The 15,614-nt window shown below is 32.7% G+C and overlaps 1 protein-coding gene across 1 annotated transcript in view; it reads right to left on the bottom strand.

Moving 5' to 3' along the window:
• Window positions 1–15,614, bottom strand: part of LOC129220822 (voltage-dependent T-type calcium channel subunit alpha-1G-like) — a 188,240-nt gene that overhangs the window by 133,242 nt on the left and 39,384 nt on the right. The window contains exons 2-4 of the mRNA XM_054855252.1: window positions 14,460–14,557; window positions 7,835–8,006; window positions 2,587–2,872 (exon numbers count right to left, since the gene is read on the bottom strand). Of these exons, the coding sequence (XP_054711227.1) occupies window positions 2,587–2,872; window positions 7,835–8,006; window positions 14,460–14,557 (556 nt within the window). The remainder of the gene's footprint in view (window positions 1–2,586; window positions 2,873–7,834; window positions 8,007–14,459; window positions 14,558–15,614) is intronic.

Genomic DNA, 15,614 nt, shown 5'->3' with positions numbered 1-15,614 from the left:
TTTGTTAAATTAGTAGTGAGGAGAACCGGTGTGTGCGTTGCATTGGATATTTTGCTGTTGTGCCAAGCTAAAAAATTCTCCTCTTTCAACTCGAACATAAATGAGCTCATCCAAAGTTAAGCATCAAGTTACTCGAGCCACCCTATACTCTTCAGTTAAAATGTTTCATTGTTACTACTTTGAGAAAAACAAAGAAAACGATAGAATTTATATGAGACCAAAGGAGCTGTTCATAACTATTTATTAAATAATTAGGACGATTGATACTAAAAACGGTATTAAAACTAAAGCACCGGCATTTTGAGATCATTTACTTTAATTCTCCTTTTCACAATTATCTTATTTTCTAAGAAAATCTGGAAAATTTTTCTAACAACCTTATACGGAACTTTCATTGAAACTGTGTGCACAGTGGTCATATCTTCAGAAATGGAATGGTGATTAGATTCAAGCAACATACCCTACTACGAAATATAGTTTTTTTTTTTTGTAGGAAAATTAATTCTGCTCTCATAACATCACACATTTACATCACATATTTGTTGGAATTTATAGTTTTAAAAATGAACATGTGAAACGTTAATTACAGGTTTCGCTGTAATTAGCTGCTCTTTGAAGCATTTTCTCGAATCGTGGTGGACGTAAAGCGGTATTAAAGAATGTAGTTAAACAAAACTTTTGATATGTGTGCACATAAAATAATTTATTCATACATAGTTTCAAGCTCATTTTCAAAATATCTTTTGTACCGGGCTAAATGGGATCTTTTTTACCCCAGTTTTGCTTTATTCATTTATTTTTTTAAGCATGGATAAAATATTTTGTGGACATTAAAAAAAAAACATTCATAATTTATTTTTTTTACATATGTATGAATATTTTTTTCATTCATTATTTATTTTTAATAAATGTATGCATTTATTTTAAGTTTAAAATAAATATAATATTTTATTGGAAAAAAAATCTTTGAAGTAAAAAATGAAAGACGAAGAAAAGGAGGGTACACAGAGGAAAAAAAAATAAATCATAAAATTGTAAAAAACACCAAAAAGTAATTAATAATTTATTTATTTAAATTGAATGAAAAGTAAAAAATAATTTATTTACTTAAATTAAATTAAAAGTAATAAATAATTTATTTATTTTAATTAAAATAAAAATAATAAATAACTTTTTACTGAAATTCTTTTTAAGCAACATTTATACTTCGGAATAAAAACAACACCTTCGAGTTTAAAATAAAAGCATCTCTAACAAAGCATAAAATTGATATATAATTGACATTTTTTAAAAGAAAACACCTCTTTAGTGATACCCGGCGAAATATGGTAATTCTCTTTTACTCATGCGTCTAGTTTCTTATAGAGGAATATGGGTTTGTCAATGATTTTAAATAGCTTCCTGGCAGTAGTATTTAAGTTTTCGAATTAGAAAAAAAGTATTTCAAAAACTCCATAAAACATGGCCATTGGTGTCAAAGAAGACAGTATAGCCTTCAGTTTTGATTTACCACCTCTGTCACTGGAGAGGTGTTAGGACTAGGAAATAGGGAGGTGGGACACTTTGTACCCAGTTTCTTTGCTTTATGAATATCCACGCTTCGGTTTCATTTATTTATCATTATTTTATTATTTCATCACTTAAAATATAACTTGAAAAGTAATTTATATGAAAATCTAGAGAACTATGTAGCAGAAAAACATGGTGCACGTTCTGTACAAAATTCCACTTCAATGCAGAACCGAGTCTTGTTTCAGAAGGAACAATGGAAGATAGCACATTCATTGGAGTGTTAATACAGTAGAAGGCTAATTTAAAAAATATTTAGTTGTTTGTAACATCACTGTATCAATAAAAGAATTTTTAAGGAACATGGGATACCGTCACTTTGTCATTTGACCCGCCGAATTTTGGTAAGGTACAGTGCTATTTTTTACTTGGTGAAAACTTTGTATCTATCGAGTTGACGTAATTAAATCAATAACAATCAATAATTGTCCATGAATTATCTCACGAAGAGGAGTGAGAAAGTGACAAAAAATAAAATAAACGATCATAGCAAAGCTTTTATTACGGTTACTGAAGGAAATGCGTGTTTTCTTCTCTGAAATACTTCCTCTGAAGGAAGATTCCGCATTTTTTTGCGCCTCTTTTTTCACGAATGAGCTAAGTTTCGCGAGATATTAACACATGCACATTAAAGTGGGCTAAGAAGAGCGTTGTATTTCTCCTCCATTACGAACTTTATGGCATAAAAAGTTGACGCCAGATGAGTTCAATGAACAAAGAGTCCTTGGTGAACTGCGCAGCGGAATTAAATTCCTTTTTATAGCGTGGTGTACGTCACAGAGTCCATAATCCTTTTCGCCTGAGCCTAGCCTTTCGACCCTTTTAACTCGGCGGTTAAAGCACTGAGTTAGCCTCACAAAAGTCTATGGATCAAACTCAGCCATGGACACGCACCGCTCACACTGCGTCCGCACGTCTCATATTGGTGACCCGGACATGATGTGCGTACTCTTTGACGTGCACCACAATAGGATTTTTGTGTTGCTTTATTAGTAGCAGAGTGATAAGTGTACTTACTAAAAAAATGGCGACCCATGCGAGTCCGATGTTGTCGAAGGAAATGGCTCCCTTAAAGGGGTTTCTGTTCCCGGCCCGACAGATCCGATAGTACTTGTTCCAGTCGACACACGAACCCTCGGTGGGGGCGTTGCTGCTGAAGGGAAGGGCGGTGCTGTTACAGATCCGCCCTAGGTGCATGTAAGGAGGAAGGTCCGCGCACCTATGCATCCCGCTGTCCTTGTCCAGGCTGCAGATGTACTCGGAATCGTCGTCCTCGGGAAGTTGGTAAAAAGGATTCACATTCCTTCACAAAAACAAAAGAATGTTTTTAGGTATAAAATAAAACAATAAAAGCTAAAGTCCTAGATCGTAGCTTGATTAGTGACACGTCCACCATTTTGGGGCTAAATGACGCTTTCTGCTGTAATGAAGTAGCATGCTTTGCTTCTTGATTGTGGTGTTTCTTAATTGTGGATTAAATTAACATTCAGATAATAGGAAATCCCAATCAAGAAGCAAAACACGCTAAATCACCATAGAAGACATAGAAAGAAAGCATCGTTTAACTCCAAGTTGACGAATGTGTCGCTAGTTTATTACACGTTTCAGGGCTTCAATACAAACGAGCGTACGTTTCGAAGACTCTACTGTGTAGGGAACTGCCATTTAGTTTCTGGGACCTTCTAAGGCTTACACGGTCTCACGTATCACTCATGCGAATCGTATTGATGCTGCAGGTAATGTTTCCTTATATGGTTTTTAAGTGAAACAACTCGCCACCATATTTCTGGTTTCCGATGGGAAACATCTAGGTTTTCAGGGTAACCAAATTTTGATTGAAATATTTGACTCCCAGAGAGAACTGTAGAAAGAGCTGGAAAATAATTTAAAAAAAATAGCCTTTATTTTCTAAATGACTCAAATAATCGTGTTTTTAGGACAAAAATATGTTAAAAAACAATGCGAACTAAAGTTAAGAAAAAAGAAATTGGGCCTACGACAGAAACAGTAGTTAAAAATACTTTTTGAGCTGTGGTTTCATAAACATCAATGATAAATAGAACTAATGTGACCGACGAGAAGGATCATTTTGAAATTTTTGATGATGTGAACTGGGCGAAAACGAAATTTTTCTTAAATATTGAAGAAAAAGTTACTACCTTGTCTTACGAAGCGATTAAGTATACAGTTAGTGGGGAGTCTGCTTAAGCAAATTCTGACGAAGAATCTTTCCCACCTCCAACTAATCAGCAAGTATCAGATTTTGAATATTTTACTGCAGTGCCTGGAAAATTCTGAAAACGTGGATAAGTTGAATTGTTTTTACAAACTTGATGACTTTTTAAGATGTGATTTTAATAAATGTAAGAAGCAAAAAAAAAATAATAATAATAAAAAAAAAACTTCCGTTTTCCAAGTATCTTAATGAAATGTTTTCTCTGTAAAGATATTTTTACTTAGCAGACAATTAATTTTATTCAAACTATACGTTTTATAGTCTACCTACAATGCATTATTTCAGGGAGAAAATTTTTTTTTAAAAGTCTTGGAGGGGAACTTCCGATTAGTCGAACAACCGATCACTCCAAGGTTTTTGTCGGTCCAATGGGACTTTGGATTTGACTGTATATTTGGATTTGAGAGTTGACTGTATTTGATCACTTTGAGGGGGGGGGGAGCATGACCCCCTACTGGTTCCACGCCTTCTAAATGCTGATTTTAGATCACGTGTTGAGTTTTATTTCTCTTGAATGTCCATATTTTTCATAAAATAACCGAAAAACAGGGACAAATCCATAAGAGAAACGTTCCCATTTAAAAATTACTTTATGCGCACCATTACTCGCAGTAATTGCATTCAAAACCGTAATTTTTAGACCATAAATATTACTAATTAATTTGCATAGCTATGCGAATTTAGTTACTTCTCTTATTGAAAAAACTTCCTCGCCAATTTCATTTCATTTAAGCAATACCAGTGTATCTAAAGAAAAAAAAACATAAACCTCCATATTTTAAAATAGAATAATCCGTAATAAAGAGCAATTTATATTTCATTTACAAAAAACAACGCAACAATACTTTGGCTAAATTTACAAAAAAAAAAACCCTACTTTAACAGCAAATTTACCGTGTCTCACTATGAACTTCCTTTGTAAACAAATGGACCAAAAAATGAACTATCAAATGCATTAAACTACCAGAAACAAACTGAGACTACCCGTTTACAGCCGTTCTGGGCAGGTAAATAAAAAAATCTGTACCTCAGAGTTAGACTAATGTAACATTGCGATTTTCCGTTTTAGTGCATTGTATGTAGAAGCCTATTTCGCATCGAGTCATGTAAACGAAATTCTTAAAAAAAAAAATATCCTTTCAAATTTCTTACCAGGTTTATAAGAGCTCGTTCTCGCCAGAAAAAAAGGTTTTCCTCTCTCCTGTAAAATTAGCATAATGTGACTTACGTATTTCTGACTCTGAGGTACAGAAATAAACTCTGAAATCTTTTAAGGCTTGGAGAGCGAACTGTTTCCATCATATTTATTTCTGCTTAGGATCATTAAAACAACAATAACATTTAATCTCATGGATTTCTTGCACTACGGATTATTATTTTTTTTTTTTAATGCTTCTAAACGCACGTATTATTTTCAAAAATAAAATGTTCCGCTTAAGACGAATAACATTTAATACATAAAATAACATACTATTTACAACTTTTTGGAACTACACAAAACTAAAACAATTATTTTCACAAAACAGTATTCTACAATACATTTTCTATTTTCTATCCACTGACACTAAAGGTGGCATGTGACATAAACATAATGAAATAATTAAAAAGGGTTCCTTCTGAAGCCTGTCTTGTCCTTTAAGAGCTCGCGCCCTCTATTGAGGAAAAACAAAACATTTTCAATGCCCAGCATTAGTTATTATCTTCTAAGTTGGATTTTTGATGCGACAAAAGAACTTTTACTCAGAACTTACACGAGTCTATTTTACCATACCAAAATCAATTTGTAAGATTTACTGTCCTCTCTTCCCCTAACTTAGGAGTTTCCAACCTATGGACCGTGCCCCCAAATGGGGTCGATGGTATTCGTATGGTATTTAGTTTCAGAGGGTCCGAGACACAATAATCGTCAAATTTTGCAGTTTTTTTTTTTTTTAAATCATTTTAAAAACTTTTTAGTTTTTCTCTGTTTAAAAGGACGTGTGTCTTGTTTCTATCTTAATTAGAACGAAAGATATAATTATTTTTGTTGCATGTATTTAACTAATGTTAAATACATGCTTAACTTTCAACCTTTAAATGCGTTTCTCTTTATGATGCCATTTTTTCCCGATTTTTTGCATTTAAACCTACCTTAGAAATCAAGAACTGATAAAGATAAAGTAATGAAATTTGAAGCACATCTTTTTCAAACAGTTTACTTTAACTTTTACTCGACGAATTTGAAAAAAAAAAAAAAAAAAAAAAAAACGTTTTCTGCAAAAAATATGATTTTTTTTTTAAAAAAAGTAGGTTCAAATTTTCCGAATTTTTTTTTTCAAATAAATTCTATTTTTTTTAATGGAATTAATATTTTTTAAATCGCCGGATAAAAATTAAAGCTTTTATGTTTGAGCATATTTTTTTAAAAAACTGTTTTAATAAAAAGAAAAAAAATTAAATCTTCTTTTAAATATGTATGTAATGATTTTGCTTATTAAATTGATGGTAAATCAGTGCAAAAAATTTCAAAACTCTAAAATTTTTAATACATTTTTTTTCTAAACGTGTCCCGGACCCCCTTAAAAATCTGAAACGATAGACTAAAATTTATGGCAAGACATAATTTTTGGAAGCACGAAGAAAAAAAGAGCATATAAATACGAAAATAGAAAAAGTCTCCAAAAAAAAAAAAAAAAAATCAAAAACCTGACTGCAATTCAAATTGCGAAATATTTAATTTGTCTGAAAGAAATACAACTGTTTTTTTTTTTTGTTTTTTTTTTTTTTTGTTAAATTGCAAACTGCGTCTCTGTCCTTTGCAGAAGAGTAATTTGCTTCATCTATTATTGTTTTTTCTCTTCAGTGGGGAAATGGTTAACGTTTTACAAAACATTTTCTGCTTTTTATTGAATATAAATGAAATGCACATTTACCAAACCAAATTTTAAAATTAAAAAGAATTTATTCTTAAAAGGATTTTAAAAGGAATTTATTCTCTTGTTATAATTTTCTTTTATTAGTGTGGAAAATCTGTCAAACGCAGTTTATGGTACGTTTTATAATGTGCACTAATCAATGAATGATAGAAACTAGTTAACAAATATGGGGTATACAAAACATAATGTACCAACTACACCTCGGGAATTTTTCAAGTGATAAATCTCGTTTATTTTATCCTCCAGAATGTTTACACATGTTATCATACTTGCCAACCTTTGAAGAAAAAAAAACAGGAGATTCCACTAGAGGTATACAGGTAATTCACTAGTGACACATCTTTACAACAGAATGATTAAATTATGCTTTTTAGTGACATAAATACTAAATTTAAAGTGAAATGGGGATTTTTTGCAGATGTAAGCTAATTGGTAGCAGCAAGAAAAATATACTGAAAAGGAAAAACAGAATAATAAGGAGTGAATTTGTTTAAATTTTTATGCATTCCCCAATCTCTACCAAAAAAGTAACTACAAAACTTAATTACTAATCCGAAAAAAAAAATCAATATATAATGAAAATAAAATATAAAGTAAGTAGGTATGGGGCAGCACACATGTTAAAATAACTTCACTCTTTTAAAATAATTGAAATATTTTCAAGATGCAAAAAGATTGAAATCTGCTGCAATTTTCGGCAAAGCACGTCATTGAACATGCAATGTGGAAAACTTCCAAAAAAACTATTTTTTACTGAAGGAGTTATTGGAAAAATTCTTATTCCCTGACATTAGTAGAATAGAAAAGGGCGCCATCTACTGAGAAGAAGGTAAAACTTTTTAATGATTGATTGAAAAAACTGCAAAAACGGGAGAAAATCGTAAAAAAAACGGGAAATCGGGAGATGGAAGCAAAAAACGGGAGTCTCCCGTTAAAAACAGTAGAGTTGTCAAGTATGTGTTATGAACTTAGTTTCATGAAAATCAATAATTTTTTACCCTCGACGCAAAAAGAGGAGGATTATGCTCTTGCCTTTCTTCTGACTTAACTAAAAATATGTTTCGATTTCCAAAATTTTTTACCGCCATTGAGAGAAACGGGGTGTGGTACTCACTCGGGGAAAGAGACATTTCTTGGGAGTTCTATGTAGCACCGTTGTCGTAGAAGGCCTGCCCAAAGTTGAACACCGACTATGCCAAAAATGAAGAACACAAAAAAGCACAAGAGTAGAACGTTCCCCAGCATTGGAAGCGTGTCCAGAAGCAGCATAACTAAAATCCGCATGCCTAGAAAACAGAAAAAAAAAGAACATTTCATGCGCTCGAATTATCACGCTTGTAACGTGTGGCTGAAACAAAGGTAATGCAGTAAAACGTTGAAAATCCGAAGTAATCGGGACCAGAGGTAGTCCGGATTTTCAAAAGTTTCGAAAATAACTAAAAAAAAGTTCAAGAATGTGTTATAGAGTATTCCAGTTAAGTCAATGAAGTGGTTATACATTACAAGTATATATATATGTTACGGTCTAGTGCACACAAGGGGAGAGTCTAGGAACCGGGAAAGCCAAGGAACCACATGGAACCGGACCCCCCCCCCCCCCCATGGCCCTTGAGTTATTTTAATTGACTGTAATCCTATGTATGCAGTACGTAAAATAATTCTAAGCAAAGGTAAAAGTAATTTAAAATTTAATGAATGAAAAAAATATAATTTATTTTCTCTCTTTCTTCGACTACAAAATCGAACTGTATGCGAACATAAATTGTTCTAGAAGATGATTTTGCTTAACTGTTTTTATTTTTAACTATGGGAAAAGTAAATACATCCATTCTTGTGCTTTCTGGTAGTGTAACTCAGTATTTGTATTCATAAATTGATTTTATTAACTAATGCTAATTATTCAATATTTTTTAAAAATTTTTTCTCCCCGACAAATAAAATCAAAAGAATATGTTTGGATACGTATGGAGAATGATACGAGAATGGTGAATCCTGCCCCCCCCCCCCTCCTTGAGAAATTCCTGTGTGCGCCACTGGTTACGGTAAATGTGATAAACTAGTGATTGCATATAATTACCCGGAATAATTCATAATCAGCAAAAAACTTCATAAATATGACAAATTACTTAACATTTATTTGCTGGTTAGTTTTATAATCTCTGACTCATTTTGAGGAACGTAATAGATTCAAGTTATTCTGTGGAGTGACGAAGGCTTAATTCTACTGGTATACAATCTAAAAAAATACATATTTTCAACAACAAAAATTCGTTAACAATTAAAAAGACGCCATGATAGCTAATATAACTTGAAAAAAAAATACTTCAATTGAAAAAATAATAATAGGGGTGATGTTTTACTTTACTTTTATTAGGTACATTAAAACCGACAAACTGAATGACATCCCAAGTGATGCTCAATATGTGGTATAATGCATAGCAAAAATACAAAATGTTCAAAACTGACCAAAATAAAATAAGGTCAAGTATGTTATTTCGACAAATATTTCCTTTGTATCCAAACAAAACAGCTTTGAACTAAATAATAATTATTATTTATTTTACATTTCTTCTTACATTTTTGTATAGCCAGATATTATGACCTGAATAAAGGAAATAATTCTATTACTAGAACCGTTTCAGGTCAAAAAATAAACTTTTACTTCATTTCCTGTTACAAGTTGGGGATTAAATAAACAAACCGGTAAATTCGAGAAATATTCATTAATTTATCCTATTTACCAATTTTAGTGGTAAATATGACCACCACTTAACACCGGTGAATTTGCATAAAATCACCGGCATAATCACAATTACCGTAACATATACATAGCATAAGATACAGTTCATAACCCTACTCGTACATTACATAATCAAATTTTTTTTAACAAAATTTAGCAAAAATTCGTATTTCCGACGTTCTACTGTGCAATGCAGCGTTATGAATAAAATACACAACTAAGATTTGTGCCGTACAAGTGTTGTCAAGACATTATAATAAAAAAACGGAAGGGTGTATAAAAACAGAATGCAATAATATTTTTTTAAAGATACACTTGTCTTTAATCGTCCCAAAACTATCAAAGCAAATACTATGTTTTTAAGAAAATACAGCAAGAGAATATGGCATTTTTACCATACGATTTCGAATTTGCTTTCAGTCTGCCTTCTTTTTTTTTTAAAAATTATTCCTTCGTTCCGAGGCTTTGGTATCTATACTACTATCTTGTTCTACATAAATATTTTCTCAAAAAACTTGCTATGTACGTTAAATGAATCGCTGATTTTGAAAAGGGCGTAAGTCACCAGTAATTGATTTTGAGAAAACTTGATAAAACCATTTATCTCAAGTTACAAATTAGTTATTATAAATCTATAGCAATCGTTCCAAAGGCATTGCTTTTACATATGTTCATTGAAGTTTTGGTTAATTTCCGATTTAATTTGGATCAAATATCGAATTTACAAATTAGATGACTTACGCCTTTTTCAAAATCAATAGGTTTTTGGCAGTAAAAAAATATTTTATTTGCACTTATTTTAAAGATATTTTTAATTGTATAAATGTTACAAATTGGTTGGCCTTGTTAGAAGCGGTATTTTTCCCAAGAGAGGATCATTTTATAGAATCCATGGTGTTATTCGGGAATGTGAAAGAGGAGCTTTCTAATGTCAGTCAACTTCTTTTCATTGATGGGCACCTGATCAGTGAGTGTATGCTGGCGTAGTTGGTAGATCGGGGATGTTCTTGACTTTCAGGAGTTTGTAACTGTTGTAGTTAAGACCGTCAATCCGGTCAAAAGCAATAAGGATCCTAGGTGTTGAAGAATCAAACACGTACATCTTGTTGGAACTGACCCCCGGAGAATAAAACGTGATCATCTCTCTTCTGGCCCGGGCGGGTCTTTTTCAAAGGGATGCAGGATTTCTTATAAAACTCTGGCCACCATTGACTGAAATCTTTGATTTCTTTGGGGCGTAGCACTTTGACAGTGAAGGGATCCTTTCTGGTAGCCAGAATCAATGCATGATATTCGTCCGGGACGTAGATGTTTTCTCTGCTGGAATAGTGGTACGTTTTTGTGGGAAATGATTTAATATACTCCACTATTCGGTGGATTTCAATGGCGAAAATCTTAAAAATTTGGTCGAGGAGCTTGAGCGCGCAGTTCTTTTGGGGTGTCTCCTCCTCTTAACAATCCCTGTAAACGCCTTAGCTTCTTTTCGGAGACGCTGTGAAGACAGAGAAAAACCTTTTGTCAAACAGATACTTTTTGGGAGCCCTGCATGACATGGTAGCTGAAAGTGGACTGCCTCACTCGTGGTTCTCTTTTCTGGGACGATGTTTTTCGACTTCATGATGATCAACGAGGGATTGAAAATAGACGTCTTGTATTGTCTTTGATTACATAGAGTACATATTAGCAAGGACACCGTCACGTTTCTCTGGAAAAAATGAATCAAAGCATGTTTCTGACTCCTTTTTATATATATATTTTTTTCATTTACTTTGTCCATCGTTAATGTTAAAAAAAATACCTAAACCAAAACAACGTAGATAACGACGACGTAATATTGGTAAAATAATGATGCAATATCGCGAAATAGTGACGGAAGATTACCCACTATAGTTCATAAAACACTAATACAAGAGAAACAAAAAATATCACCTTGCACAACCAGCGACATCTATTAGAATTTGCCAATGAGTTTGAAAAGGGCGTAAGTTCAATGACTAGCGCCCTTTTTAAAATCATCGCAAATTTCCTCTCCATTTTTCTCAATCACTTTTCATACAAACTTATGCCGTTTTTAATCTCATTTAATAGGTTTACGTTCACAGTACCGTTTCCCATTATTATCTCGATTTGTCAAAAATGGTGACTTACGCCCTTTTCAAAATCAGCGATTCAAATGTTTTTTCCACTATCTCTGAAATAGCTGTTTGTGGTGTGGTTTTTGCAATTTTTAGATTACCTTAATTGATCTTTCTAGTCACATTTCAACTGAGATAGTTTTTGACATTTTTTTCGTATTTACAGGATTTTTTAAAGTTTGTCTAAAGTTGACAGAAAGCGATATCCAAGATCTAAAAACTTTTCAACTTGGATAAAAGCGATTGGCTGAATCATTTCTTTTCTAGATAACATGAGTTTTGACCAAAAATTCAAGATCATAGACTGAACAATAGATTACGCTAGAAAGAGCTCTTTCAAATGTTTATAACGCCGTACATTATTTTGTAGAAAAGGGTTCATGTCAGTTGCATTTGGTCGCCAAAATCAGCAACAATTTGTAGTTACTGTGCTTGAGTTTGGACTTGCTGTTTAGTAATACCCGTTGCATATCGGTACGACAGAGATCTAGTGATCAAAGCAAGGCAATTTTGTATGGCACTCTATCTGTTGCTTTTAAACATAATTTTGCTTTTGGCCAGTGAAAGTGTTTCTCTGTATTGTGACAGTTTTTATATTTTGGTATTTATGATTCCGTCTAGTTTGAATATATTCGACAGCAGAAATATATTATTTATAGGAAGAGCCATATTGTAATTATCCTCATTTGTAATTGATTTTCTACATAGCAATATTTATTTATTTACCTATCTATCTATCTATCTATTTTTATATTTATTTATTTGAACCAGACATAATGAACCATTGAACCTTTGATCAAAATTACAAACAGAGCCGACGAGAGGTCATGTCAGCCTAGTCAGAAAGTAAGGGCCCGGTCGATGAGGTAATGAAATTAGTATAAATTTAATAAGTTTAATGTGGGAAGGGTAGCCCGGCGACCAAACTGACAAAAATTTCGCCTTGTTTCTCGGTAGGCAATGTTTATATAGTGCAATTATGAACATTTTCACATAAGGTGCTTATAGACATCTTTTCATAATGTGCATGTGAAAAGTTTTTGCAATGTACCTTGTTACACTAACAAAGTTAAAAGAAAATTTTAATGGGTGATTTTGATGATAATGATTTTAAGAGTTACGGTTTTTATAGATAAAAACAATAAAGATCCAAATAAAATGCTCATAAGAAGGACTAGAAGACATTAGCATACAAGTGTTAACTGCCTTCAATGCAAGTTAATTTACCTATGCTGCCAAAATCATCATACAGAAACATGTTTAAATTATCGGCAAAAACTAAATAAACATTTTAAATTATAGAAAAATCATTGAAAAAGCGATGGAAATGTTTTCTTTTTTTTCTTTCTAGATATGGGTTTTATTTATTTTAGAGTTAATTTTTCCAAAATGGGCATAAAGTCAATAATTTCCATTTTAAGAGAAATTTAAAAATTTCAGTAAAACAAAAATAAGTTCAGAATCCTAATTATAATTAATGATGCGTACTTTAAAGTATTTAGTTTATTAATTTAAACGGACTGAAAGATGTATTATCTGATTTTCTGCAAAATAATTACACGCAAAATGGATTGTTACCTTAAACAAACGATAACTGTAAACTATACGCTGACAGGTTTCTGGAACAAACGTTCGAATTTAATAGTGGTAAATGACTGTTCTGTTGGTTTTAAAAGCTTAATGCTCTGACCTAAACATTGCTGTGAATGGAGGAAAAAAAGTTAAAATTGACGTGCCAAAGAAACTTAAGCAATCAAATAAATTAAAATGGCATCCACCACAATGAATGATATTGAAATAAAGGCAGTACATTCAGAAGTACTAAACCTGCAAATAAGCAAATAAAAGCAAATAAAATCAAAAGTGTGAAAAAGTCGGTCGGTGCAACCAGTCATATTACAAAGGCTAAGATTAATAACCCAAAAGAAAATGCATTGAATGGTAATAGTATGCTGCCATGCTCAGCACAAAAGTCGTATCTGCCTTTTTTATCAAAATTTAGTTACGATCACCAAGAAACCTTTCTTTGTCACATATTTCACCTAAATGCAATGTTTTGTGGTCATTAGTCAATGGGATGTATTTTTTTTTTAACCTGAAAAAGTTGCATCAGAATCACATGGAGACACACAACTTTGAACAGCAATTTATCATTTTGAACTTGGATGCAGATACGACTTTTGGGCTTAGCACGGCAATATTAAATACTTTTTGAAGTAAGGCATTTCAAGGAATAGGGTAACGGCACCAGTAACAGACATGCTTAAGACATCGTTCTCAGGTTAACACAATTTTCTGAGGCTTTTAATGTATTAAACTATTTTTCTCTTGTGGAAGTACATCTCATCTAACCTTTGGCTGCTTCTGGATCATCTGAATTAGTTAATTCTATTTTTATTTGCTCAATTTCGATAATAGGTCCGACCCCCAGTAACATTCACCGAAGCGTCTGATGAAATCCAGTAACAGATAGGATGAGGAAAGTATGAACAATGAACAAAATTCCCTTTTCCTCTTCTAAATGTGAAGAAGTTCTTTTTTTTTAGAAACTAAAACCTTCTTAAATTCAAATGAACATGAAATACCGGCAGACCTCGTGGTGGCTGCTCGAAACCTTCCACCACTGCCTTGTAAATACCAACTGGCTCATAAAATTCACTCTGATAACACTAGATGGTTGCACCGTAATCATGCACCCCAGCAACATCAGTTTTACCCGCCTAAAACTCTTTTTATTTAAATTCCAAACTTATGACTGTCTGTTACTCGTGCCGTTACGCTATTGATAAAACCAAGGCAATGTAACCAACAGTATTTAGAGAAATGAAATAATACTTTTAAAGTATTGAAAATGAATCGCTTACTTGGTATCCTATTGATTGCCCTGAGTGGTCTAAGAACCCGGATTGTCCTGATCGCAGAAAGATTAATGTTACCAACATCAAGGCAGTATTCTAAAGCTCTGAAAAAAAAGAGATAAAAAAGGTAACGTTAACGAGTTCTATCGTTCTATCCGTGAATGAAAATCATTTTTGACCAGAGAATAATTAAGAATAAAAAGGCGAGAATCATTTTGGACGTTCAGAACTGAAATCGGGCATTTAAAACACCTCGTTTGCGTGCTCGAGGCAGATAATAGTTCGATAATGTTTTCGCGGGAGAGTTTTCTACCTAAAGCGTAATTAGTGTAAATCACCGTTTGCTTGATTTATGATATTACATATTAGAATGTTAGTGGCGAACTTTGTTCAAATATGGAGTCGTGGTTAGTTTTGATTCAACAGCAAGTTTTTACCTTTTAAAAATTATTTGAAAAAATCGGGAGCAAGGAAATATTAATGGTATACTTAACTGAAATATTTATGAAGTGATTTTAAAGTGAAAATGTTTTGGGTATGGTGTAACCCACTTTGAACTTATTCATAATATTTTCTGAAATTTGAAGCTGCTCTTGCACTTCAATTGATGCGGAAGTTTTAAACGAGTAAATATGGTGAATAGTACTGCCGAGGGAAGGTAAAGCGTAGTTTCTGCAGAAATGAAGTTTTGAGATGTTTGAAGAAGCACGTTTTGGATTCCGTACTAGGAGAGTGTTAGACTTTGACCTTTTTTTTTTTCGAGCTCTATTTTCAGCGGAAACCAATTAAGCAAGCTTGCGCAATAAAACTGCAATGATGAAAAATATGTAAAAAAAGAAACAGAAAGAAAGAAAAACGAAGAATTCCCTGATGCTGCGCGTCCCCTTTAAACGGTGGAGAAGACTTCATTTACCACTGCAGTCTCACAAGAGTTTATCAAACCTTGTTCAACATTTTTTTTTAAACCTACCAATTTATATGATGATCATAGTTTGATGGGTCAGATTAAACGTTGAAACTACAAGTGAACCTCAAATACAATTTAAGTGCAGTTTGTACTTCAGCTTCAGCGATGTAAGCATAATTTTCTTCTGTGTGTGGTGGGGTGAGTAGAGGGGTATTAGTGCCGTTGTTTTGACTCTTAAGCAAATATTTTTAAAA

Source organism: Uloborus diversus, chromosome 4 (genome assembly GCF_026930045.1).
Source record: "Uloborus diversus isolate 005 chromosome 4, Udiv.v.3.1, whole genome shotgun sequence".
NCBI classification, from domain to species: domain Eukaryota; kingdom Metazoa; phylum Arthropoda; class Arachnida; order Araneae; family Uloboridae; genus Uloborus; species Uloborus diversus.
The sequence above is the reverse complement of the archived record's forward strand: the minus strand, read 5'-3'. Positions and strand labels throughout refer to the sequence as shown.